Source organism: Artemia franciscana, chromosome 15 (assembly GCF_032884065.1).
Source record: "Artemia franciscana chromosome 15, ASM3288406v1, whole genome shotgun sequence".
Taxonomy (NCBI): Eukaryota; Metazoa; Arthropoda; class Branchiopoda; order Anostraca; family Artemiidae; genus Artemia; species Artemia franciscana.
This window is the reverse complement of record NC_088877.1, coordinates 8,384,497-8,396,928: the sequence shown is the minus strand read 5'-3', so window position 1 is coordinate 8,396,928 and position 12,432 is coordinate 8,384,497. Positions and strand designations below refer to the sequence as shown.

At 31.0% G+C, this 12,432-nt stretch overlaps 1 protein-coding gene across 1 annotated transcript in view; it reads left to right on the top strand.

Moving 5' to 3' along the window:
* Positions 1–12,432, top strand: part of LOC136036005 (choline O-acetyltransferase-like) — a 181,730-nt gene that overhangs the window by 114,189 nt on the left and 55,109 nt on the right. Inside the window, exon 5 of the mRNA XM_065717922.1 lies at positions 8,993–9,164. Coding sequence (XP_065573994.1) covers positions 8,993–9,164 — 172 coding nt within the window. The remainder of the gene's footprint in view (positions 1–8,992; positions 9,165–12,432) is intronic.

Below are 12,432 nucleotides of genomic sequence, written 5' to 3'. Positions count from 1 at the left end.
TTCAAAATCAGTCAGATAAAATAACGCTGAGCTAAAAATTACCCCATGAAGGTTCATTACCCCGTTAAACCATTCTGTCAGTCAAGACTGACACAAAAGGCTTTCACCATGTTTTTCATTTTCATTACAAATTTGAACAACTCTTTATGCGATATTTATTCTGTTGGCAGCTTGCAATAAACGTTATTTGGATTTGTTTTTGTTTAAATTGATTGGCTACTGATTTTATTTTATATTATATTATATTGCTCTTTATTTTTATTTATGATTACCATGGGTGATTTCTAATTAATATCTCGGTGGAACCTTTTTATAAGTTGTAGCTTACTTATATCACCATATTGGGTACTGCTGTAATTCTTCCTTTTCAAAATTGAATTAATTACTGTGGGCTAAAGTTTGATTTCGTTCTTTAACATAATTAAATAAAATGACAAGTTTTTTAATTGCAAATAAAGAGCGACATTAAAACTTAAAACGAACCGAAATGATTCCGTATATTAAAGGAGTTGTCTCCTCTTCAATGCCCCGCTCTTTACGCTAAAGTTTGACTCTTTCACACAAGTCTACTTTATGAAACAATAACAAACTTTAGCTTAAAGAGCGAGGCATTGAGGAGGGGACAACCCCTTTCATATAGGGAATAACTTCTGTTGGTTTTTAGTTTTAATGTTGCTCCTTATTTGCAGTTAAAAAAACTTGTTTTTTTTATTTAATTTTTGAACGTTTGTGAATTAATGCATGTTTTGATTTTGGCTCACCGCACATGAATAATTAAAAAGAAATTTGCCAATAATTTTTTTTTGGTTAAATGGCTTTATCATAGTTTTGATGGGACGATTTTGATAAAAAAAAGGGTTAGGAATGAGGCCTATTTGCCGTCCAATTTTTGGCTACTTAAAAAGGCAACTAGAATTTTCTGTTTGTTTTATGGACGTTTTTATTAGTATTTTTATTATTAGTATTTCTAGCCATTAGTATTTATTAGTATTTTATATACGTAACTTACGAATTAACTTACGTAACGAACTTTTATATTTATATGTTTTTATTACGTATGTGAGGGGGTTCGCCCCTCGCCAATGCCTCGCTCTTTACACTAAAGCTTTAATTTTGTCCCAATTCCTTATGAATGGCCCCTGAATCACAAAGGCCGAAGAATAAATGGTTGAAATTACTAAAAATACTTTAGTACAAAGAGCGAGATCGTGGAGGAGACGAACCCCCTTATATACGTAATAATTTCTGTTTGTTTTAGGTTTTAATGCTGCTCCTTGTTTCCCGCTGAAATTTTTTTCTCATTTTTTTTTAAATAATGCTAGAGAATCCTGCGCCCTCTTCACGGAAATTATTTTCCCTCATGATAAATTCAACCATGGAAAGATCTATCCATGTAACCAATCCCACCCTCCCACGCGAAAAAAGTCCCCCGAAAACGTCTGTACACTTCTAAATAACCATAACTATATGTAAAAAATAGAAAAACAAGTTTTTTTTTTAACTGAAAGTAAGGAGCGACATTAAAACTTAAACCGAACAGAAATTACTCCATATACGAAAGAGGCTGTTCCCTCTTCAACGTCCCGCTCTTTACGCTAAATTTTGACTCTTTCTCTCAACCCTACTTTTTAAAACAGTGAAAATCTATTGCGTAAAGAGCGGGGAGCTGAGGAGGGAACATCCCCTTTCATCTACGGAGTAATTTCTATTCGTTTTAATTTTTAATATTGATCCTTACTTTCAGTTAAAAGAACTTGTTTTTTATATTGAATTTCTGAACGTTTTTGAAATAATCCATGTTTTGATTTGGGCTCTCCGCACATGAACAATCAAAACGAAATGTGTATATTATTATCTTACTTTTTTTTTTTGGCTAAATGGCTTTCTCTTAGTTTTGATCGGAAGATTTTGAGAAAGGGTTTGGGGGGAGGCCTAGTTACCTTCCTATCTTTTCGTTAATTAAAAGGGCAACTAGAACTTTGATTTTTTTATCAACGTTTTTATTAGAAAAAATATAAGTAACTTACGAATTATCTTACGTAACGAACTTCTACATTCATATATTTTTATTACGTATATGAGGAGGTTTTTCCCCTCGTTAATACCTCATTCTTTACACTAAAGCTTAAATTTTCTTCCAGTCCTTTAAAAATGACCCCTGGATTACAAAGGCCGTAGAATAAATAGCTGAAATTACTAAAAATACTTTAGCGTAAAGAGCTATGTATAAGGAGGAGGTGAACCCCTCATATGCGTAATAATTTCTTTTCGTTTTAAGTTCTAATGCTTCTCATTGCTTTCAGTTGAAAAAAACGTTTTCATATATATTTTTTCATTGTTTTTTGTTTTAAATAATGCGAGAAAATCCTGCGCCCCCTTCATGGAAATTCTCATCCCCCATGAAAAATTCTTCCATGGAAAGATCTTCCCATGTTACTCCTTCCCCTTGACCCCCCTAACCAAAAAAAAAACCCTGAAAACGTCTGTAAGCTTCCCAATAACCATTACTATATGCAAACACTGGCCGAAGTTTGTAACTTGCAGCTCCTCCCTCCGGGACTGTGAGGGAGTAAGTCGTCTCCATAGACATAGTTATTAGGTTTTTCGACTATGCTGAACAAAATGGCTATCTCAAAATTTGATCCGTTGACTTTGGGAAAAATGAGCGTGGGAGGGGGCCTAGGTGCCTTCCGATTTTTTTGGTCACTGAAAAAGGGCACTAGAACTTATAATTTACTTTAGAATGAGACCTCTAGAGACATTCTAGGACCACTCTGTCGATACGATCACCCCTGGAAAAAAAACAACGAATTAACACGCAACCGTGATCTATCCTCTGGCAAAAAATTTGAATTTCCAAATTTTTGTAGATAAGAGCTCGATACTTTTACACTAGGGTTCTCTGATACGCTGAATGCGATGGTGTGATTTTCGTTAAGATTCTATGACTTTTGGGGGATGTTTTCCCCTATTTTCCAAAAAAGGCAAATTTTCTCAGGCTCGTAACTGTTGATGGGTAAGACTAAATTTGATGAAACTTGTATATTTAAAATCAGCATAAATGTCCAATTTTTTTGATGTAACTAGTGGTATCAAAATTCCATTTTTTAGAGTTTTGTTTACTATTGAGCCGGGTCGCTCTTTACTTTTGTTCCCAAAAACTGTTTGACAATGGTCAAAGTTTGTTACTTGCAACCCCTTCCGTGGGGACTGTGGGGATTAAGTCGTCGCGAAAGATATAGTTATTAGATTCTTCGACTATGCTGAACAAAATGGCTATCTCAAGATTTTGATCCGCTGACTTCGCAACATTCTAGGACCACTGGGTCGATACGATTACCCCTGGAAAAAAAAATTGAAAAAAAAACAACAACAAATTAACACGCATCCGTGATCTGTTATCTGGGGAAAAATACATAATTCCGCGTTTTTGTAGATAGGAGCTTTAAACTCCTATAGTAAGGTTCTCTGATATGCTGAACCTGATGGTGTGATTTTCGTTAAGATTCTAAGACTATTTGGGGTGTTTCCCCCAATCTTCTCAAATAAGGCACAATTTCTCAGGCTTGTAACTTTTGATGGGTAGACTATTTAAAATCAGCATAAAAATGTGATTCTTTTGATATAACTACTGATTACGAGTTCGTTACCATGAACTGTTTGATTTCAGGAATTACTCTAATTTCAATTCACCAATCAGATTTTTTGTTAAAACTGTAAAGGAATTACTACATTTTCTATAATTATATCCACATGCTTTTGATTATGTAAAAAAACACTATTTTTAACTTCATTTGCAAGATGATATTAATAACATTTGCTATTACAATATTGTAAATTTTATGGTAACATAAGCTACTATAGTGTTATATAAAAATGAAGTTTTTCGTAAAAAATGGATTATATTTAAAAAATTATTTTTATAATTAGAAAAGGCACTAGATATGTAAATTTCATTTAAATTGAGCCTTTAAACATCTCTCTGTGGTGTTCCAGTACCCTACTATCTGAGGAAAAGAAAAAAGAAAAGAAAAAGATAGCGTATATGCAGAACATAATGGTTTCAGCCACTTTTCAAGATTTTCAAGTCAATATATTTTCCTTGTTGTGCAAGCCAAGGGAGAGTAAACTTCTTATATAAGGGTTTCGGACAAGGAGGTTCTTATAGTGTAGTTACTGTTGTGATCTGAGACTATTTTTAGGAGCTATGGGGTATTGTATTTAGCTACTTTATTTCTTAACTTCTATACCAATTAGGGTATTCCCCTTATTATTAACATTAACATCTCAAAAATCACAATGGAACCTTATAATTCAATATTAATTAATTTTTTAAGAAATGAATTTTACAAAATTGATACAAAAATATCCTAAAAATATAAGCAAAACACTAGAAATAACAATAGATAAAGAATAAAAACATAAAAGAAGATAGATACTGAGGTATGTATAAGATCTCGGAAAACTAATTAATCCATATCTCATTAAATCTAAAAAATTCATTAATAATTAGAAAACATAGAAAATTCATTCCAATTAATACCAAGAAACTTTTTTCCCTGTGGGCTGACATACCATATTAAACATCAGCACTATATTTCCTTTGTAAGTCTCCTCTACATTGTATTTTATTAAGTTAATCGGAGTCAAGGATACCACCTTTAGTGAGTTTTGACTATATCTAGTGATTTTTTTTATATTGCCTAAAGAAAAAAAATTGCTAAATCGGCAAATAAATCAATACATTATGGAAGAAAATCGTTAAATCCACCAATTTTTGTTTATTGTATGGCAACCTGGTCGGTGTTTTCACCTCCACAGACGTTACGACAGAATGCATTCAAAGATTTCATTCACACCACTCTTGCAACAGGTTATGAGTCTGGCCTGTCCTGTATCGAGTTGATTTTTTGCCCTTTATCTATCTACCCTGTGATAGGTTACTCGAAGGATGTAAACAAACTATAAATTCAAATTGTAGTCATCAGTAGAGTAAAAAACAATCTATCTGATGTAATAAATATGTTAACATGCTCGGTAACGACCCATGGCAAGATAGCAGGTAAATACCAATCGAAGATAGCATCGGAAAAAAATAATTTCTAAGTGACGAAAAAATCCAAATATGACTAAGTAAACAGGTGAGGTAGGTAAATGTACTAAAAAAACATTAAAAAAAAACAAATTGTTTTTTTAGGATTACCATAAAATCGCTTGCGTAAGAGACGTTTCTTAAGAAAAGGATAGAGTTATATTAAAGTCACGATAAGTACCCGAATAGTTTGTTTTATATTAGTTACAAACTTAAGCAGTGGAATAGCCTATACTGTGGGTTGTTTTCATGGCCATATCCGCAGAGGGGGGACTACTAAGTTTGAATCACCCCCCTCCCAAAGTTTTGCCTGACGCCTGACCAGTAAAACGTACTAAAAATGTATGTAAACAAATTTTGACGTTTTTTGTATTTTTGTTTAGAACACAAGCTACCCTCCCCCCGAACGTAATCCTGGATATGCCCTTGGTTGTCTTATATAATCTTGAGAGTTCATGGACAACAAAAACTCAGATTCTCAGATTCCAGATTTCTAGAGTCTACACACAGGATTTAAGGGAGACATGTCAAGGCTGCTTTGTGTTAAGATTTTTTTTTAAACATAAGAATATAAAACACTAATTGTGTTATGTATTTTTTAAAGTGTATTTTGCATACTGCTGTAATTTATCTTCCTTAGGCGAAGGGGGGAGGGGCAAGAAAAATCATTTTTATATCAACTTTTTAGTGTGTTTATCTTATTCCCAGAAATATGAAACCCCTTTTGTATAGCATTTCGCCGGTTATGGTATATCCAAGCCCTTTCCATTTTATTTTGTGGATTCCTTATAATTCATTAGCAAATCATAAATGGATTTAATGCCATGTTAAAATTTTATCTGCCTGTCCGGTATCCTTTCACTTTTTTGTAATATTCTAGTGATTATTACGTGATGGTCAATTTGGACATGATTGTAGCATTTAAAAGCAATGCATGCTTTTTGCCGCCACAAATCCCTCAATTAATTACTTTAGAACCTACCTACTTTCTAGTTCGACCTTCAAGTTCATTTATTTATAAATCGCACATACATGTATATATAAATGACATAGGCCCATGCGTATTAATGTTAGTGACGAAGTCTAAAAGTGTCAAAAGTCTTATGATTGGAAGATTGTTATATTGTTAGAAGTCGAACACATCTTTTCTCAAATTAACTAATTTACTATTATGGGCAATTGACTATTTTTCATTATTTTTGTAACTTATCTATTGTGCCATTTCTTGTTGTTTACCAATAAGGCTTAGTCTGTCAGAACAGAAAGGTGTTATAAGTAAAATCGTTAGAGATCTTGAAATGTGAAAGCCGTTTTCTGTATAGTACTTTTGAATGGTTCTGGCTTGGAACTTTTTTACAGTCCTAATCAGTTTCCTGGGCTAAAAATGTTGCTGCATCAATTAAAACTAAATGAGTGCCACATTTTAACAAACAGAAAAAATGATTAAACAAAAAAAAAGGAAAAGAAATATTAAAAGTAGATGTTCTTTTCCAGTTTTTTTTTTGGGGGGGGGGGGGTGAGATTAAAGCATTAAAATATTTTGGATTGTTCACTCTGAGTCACACTTGGATGAAAGTTTTTATTTAGCCCAGGATTTAGGTTTTATTTAGCCCAGTTTCCTGGGCTAAAAAGGTCGCTGCATCAATTAAAACTAAATGAGTGCCACAGTTTAACAAACAGAAAAAATGATTAAACAAAAAAAAGGAAAAGAAATATTAAAAGTAGATGTTCTTTTCCAGTTTTTTTTTTTTGGGGGGGGGGTGAGATTAAAGCATTAAAATATTTTGGATTGGTCACCCTGAATCACACTTGGATGAAAGTTTTAAGCAACCAAATCTATGTCTTCATTAACGAGAAATTATAATCAGACTGAAACTGGTTCATAAGCAAAATCAGGGGTGATTATATTCTTTACAGCCAAAGCGAATTTTTTGACCGAAAAAGGATGACAAACCAAATAATTTAGTGGATTAAAACTTACTAGGAAAAAAGTAGCCACCCTTGAAAAAAAATTACAAGTCATTCGCTGGTAATTTTAGTTTGGCAGTTTTACAAGTCATTGTTTGAAGGTAAAATGGTACAGCGGATGTGAAAAAAAAAACGAATTCATCTATTTCACACTCGTCCAGGATCAAATAAACTGGCTAAGCAAAAATTACATTTTACATTGGCTTAAGGGTGTTGAGACGTCATATACTCTGAAGATTTTGTAAGGAGATTGAAGAAGTATATGGAGAGGTTGATAGTTAACCAACCGTGTTACACACTAAACCAACCATTAACGACTTGACGACTTGAGTTAACGAATGAACCAACTTTAGAGAACACTGAAGTACTGGTTGCAGGCGTGAGCAAATTGTTTGCCATTGTGTAGGGGACGCTGGTATTCTAATGATTAAGAAGGACCGGAAAGCAGGTGTGCTTGCCTTCCACTGGGGATAATGGGGATTACCTGAAACGTTTTATGAGTAATTGCCAAAGTTGGGAGAATTTAGGGGGAATACACCAAGGCACGCAGGTGTCTTGGAGACCTCTTCTAGGGAGCTAATTATTATGGTGGAAGGTTTTATAGAGAATGTTTTAGAGAAACGGAAGTTATGGAACGGAACGGAGTATATATATATATATATATATATATATATATATATATATATATATATATATATATATATATATATATATATATATATATATATAAATATATATATATATATATATATATATATATATATACATATGGGGATTATAGTGGACTTGGGTCAGCTGCAGAATGGTAGAGGTGCCAGCCAGCTAGCCTCCTGGGCATATACATTATAAACATAGGTTAAAAAAAGATCTACTTTCAAAGCAAATGAACCATCTTTGAAGAAATGATTTAGATCCTAAAATATCTTGTTATTGTGCAGGGAGGTATTGAAACCATAACATAAGTAACTTCACGTCTTTGAACTGGTACTATAGAAGAGGTATTGTGGTTGGAATAAATAAAAGAAGGCTTAGAAAATAATTTTCTTCTTAGGAATTATTTTAAATAATTTTATTTAGATTAGAAATTAAATTTGAAATTTTAATTGGATTAGATTATAAATTTATTTAGATTAGAAATTAGATTAGAAATTTTTTATTATATTAGACTAGAAATTATTTTATTTAGACTATTTTATTTAGATTAACTATTTACTTAGAAAACTATTTTCTAAGCCTTCTTTTATTCATACCAACCACAATAGCTCTTCTATAGTACAGTTCAAAGACCTGAAGTTACTTATGTTATGGTTTCAATACATCCCTGCACAAGAAGAAGATGTTTTATGTTCGTTTCATGTTTCCTCTCCTCCTTTATAGTAATCATTTATAATCCAAAAAAAGTTTTTCCAAGAAAAGTAAAGAAATCCATTCAACCAATGAAGAGTAAAAATAAAGTAAACAAATGGTTCAGTTCTAAAAAGAACAGAATTACAATTAATCAATAAATGAGACATAAAACGAACGAAATTGTAAGGAATAGTCAAGAAGACTGAATGTTTCCTTTCCACCCTACCAATACTCAATGAAGGAAGATAAACTTATCATACCTTTACAATACAATTTTAGTGAGTTTAACTGTTTGGTACGACGATATTTTCAAACTTTCCATTTGGTAAAATTTCCATTTATTAAGCCTTTTGTAAATAATGCTCTATTGACTTTGAGCCAGAAATGCGTTTGCTCTACTAAAGTAAATAATATAAATCTATATTTATAATGCGAAAGTTTGTGGGGAATCGCTAAAAGTTTTACATATTTGAGAAATAACAAGTTCCTTCAATCCATTGTAATTTACTTTACCTTCTAACCACTTTATCTTCAAACATAATTCACGTTATGCAACAAACAATACTAATATTTATTTAATCCTAGGAATCTCATACCTCAAGACAGAGCTTCCTCCCGTGAAAGAAATCAACCACTATGTATGCTTCAGTACAAGCGGATCTTTTCGTCATATCGAGAAAGTGGGTACAGCAAAGATAATCTACTAGAGTATGAACCCAACAACAACAGCCATTTCATTGTTGCTGCTAAAGGACAGGTACTACAGATACTTCTGAAATTGTTTATAAGACCGTTTATTATTTGTCAGTAATGTTTATAATCATTTATCAATAATTGTTAGTTAATAATAATTAACTGTTGAAAAAAATTATTTGTAGTAATTTTATTATTAATTATTTAATTATTAATTTTTTGTTATTTATAAATTATTCTGTTATTTAATAGCTATTTAACCCTTAATTATTAAACTTTTAATTATTTGCAAAGAGCGTCACTTGCCAACGGTAACCAAAGCTCTAAAACAGGAATCGATATATATATATATATATATATATATATATATATATATATATATATATATATATATATATATATATATATATATAAACGGTTTTCGTACTCTGTTTTGTACACCAATTATGTAAAATTCATTGACTTTGTTGTTTATCACCAAAGTATATAATTCTGCGTATTATTTCAGAAAAGGTGGGGCCCCATCCCCCAAGTAGTGCGATAAAACTTGTATCTTTATGTTCAGCAGGTATGAGGAAATTAAGCAGAAGGAAAAACTCTATACCTAAAACTATATTTTAGCAGCAGGATCAGATTCGTAATTTTAAAAGAGTAGCTCCTTATGAATATAAGAAAAGAGCTCTGAAATTGTTAGTAAAAATGTCTTGAAAGAACTGAATATCACTAGTAATTCTTAGGCATGCTCAGTTTAAAATAACAATTTTATACGAAAGGTTAATAGAACATTTAAAGTTTAAAAACAGCTAAAATTAGCGTTTAAGGTTTAAAAACAGCCAAAATTAGCGTTTAAAGTTTAAAAAGGGCTAAAATTAAAATGTCAAATTTAAAACAACCCAAAATCACTGCCAGTGCAATAATCAAACCTTAAAACGAACAAAATACAATACACACTGAAGTAACACTTAAACAAACCAATATTTGGCACAAAAATTGGTGATTGCTTCCTCCCAACAGTCGGAGTACAGTTTTTAGTTTACTGAAAATTAAAATGTTTTTTTTTTATTTGAAAGTGTTGATTAACCAATAGATTTATTTTAATTTTTGAATAGAAGAAAACTTTGATGAGAATTAGCAGCGAAATGAACGAGTAGAAATAAACTAAAACTATTAACTAACTTTGGTGATTATAGAATAATCAATCAAATTCGTATTGGATCTTACAGGGATTTATTTTACTTCATCTTGAATAGACTAAATTATGTGTAAATATATTTTAAGAGCAGGTCAGAAACATCCTAGTACATAATAATGAAATAATAGCTGACCTAGCTGCATTTTCCACGCATTGGATTGACTGTTAAGTTTGAAAAAAAATATTATGGATGGAATTAAGTTTAGATTTAGATAAGTGTTATGTTAAACCATCTTAATATTCCAATATTTGATTTACTGCAGCAGAGTCATCATTTTTAACTTTTTGTGAAGCTAGATGGCAATATAATTTATTAAATTTGGTTATACTCTAGTTCAATGAATTGTTAACCTAGTACGTAATGATAAAATAATAATTGATCTGACTGTATTTTCCACACAATGGAATGACCGTTAAGTTCGAAAAAAAGATTGTGGATGGATTTAAGCTTAGATTTAGATAAGTAATGTGTTAAACCATCTTAATATTTCAATATTTGATTTACTGCAGCAGAGTCATCATTTTTAATTTTTTGTGAAGCTAGATGGCAATGAAATTTATTAAATTTGATTATACTCTAGTTCAATGAATTGTTAACCTAGTACGTAATGATAAAATAATAATTGATCTGACTGTATTTTCCACACAATGGAATGACCGTTAAGTTCGAAAAAAAGATTGTGGATGGATTTAAGCTTAGATTTAGATAAGTAATGTGTTAAACCATCTTAATATTTCAATATTTGATTTACTGCAGCAGAGTCATCATTTTTAATTTTTTTGTGAAGCTAGATGGCAATGAAATTTATTAAATTTGATTATACTCTAGTTCAATGAATTGTTAACCTAGTACGTAATGATAAAATAATAATTGATCTGACTGTATTTTCCACACAATGGAATGACCGTTAAGTTCGAAAAAAAGATTGTGGATGGATTTAAGCTTAGATTTAGATAAGTAATGTGTTAAACCATCTTAATATTTCAATATTTGATTTACTGCAGCAGAGTCATCATTTTTAATTTTTTTGTGAAGCTAGATGGCAATGAAATTTATTAAATTTGATTATACTCTAGTTCAATGAATTGTTAACCTAGTACGTAATGATGAAATAATAGTTGATCTGGCTGTATTTTACACACGTGAATGACCGTTAAGTTCGAAAAAAAGATTGTGGATGGATTTAAGCTTAGAGTTAGATAAGTGTTGTGCTAAACCATCTTAATATTCCAATATTTGATTTATTGCAGCAGAGTCATCATTTTTAACTTTTTGTGAAGCTAGATGGCAATACAATTTATTAAATTTGGTTACACTCTAGTTCAATGAATTGTTAACCTAGTACGTAATGATAAAATAATAATTGATCTTGCTGTATTTTCCACACACTGGAATGACCGTTAAGTTCGAAAAAAAGATTGTGGATGGATTTAAGCTTAGATTTAGATAAGTGTTGTGTTAAACCATCTTAATATTTCAATATTTGATTTACTGCAGCAGAGTCATCATTTTTAATTTTTTTTCTGAAGCTAGATGGCAATGAAATTTATTAAATTTGATTATACTCTAGTTCAATGAATTGTTAACTGTCTTCAGAAAGGTACACAAAATAACAATTTACCTTCATTCTCTGACGACTTTTTTATAATGAATCCCTATTAGGTAATTCTTATGAAAAATCATCATTAAACTCAACTTTCAAACACAATATTACAAATTCAATATTTGTACCTATTGTTAAGGAATTTAGGTTTAACTCGAATTAATAAATGAAAGTATGGGTTGTTTTTCTTGAAAATCAATATAATCTGTTATTTGTTTTTATTTAATAATATAATCAATACTCAGGCTTGGTTGAGATTTAATCAGTATAAGAAAACTCATCGTTAATAAGCTATTCTGAAATGTCACTAGTCATTTAACAAAGCCAAACTTAATGCATGCAGTACTTAGGAATTATCGAGTAAATTTCTATGTTCTTAGTACTGTCATATATAATTATAGATATTTGTATACTTAGTTTGGTTAGATAAGCATGTATGTAGAGACAGATTTGAGTTATCATAACTTTTTAATGTGTTCGTAGCGTCTTTTTTATTGAATATTGGCGTATACCTGGGCAAGATTTACTTAGTTGCC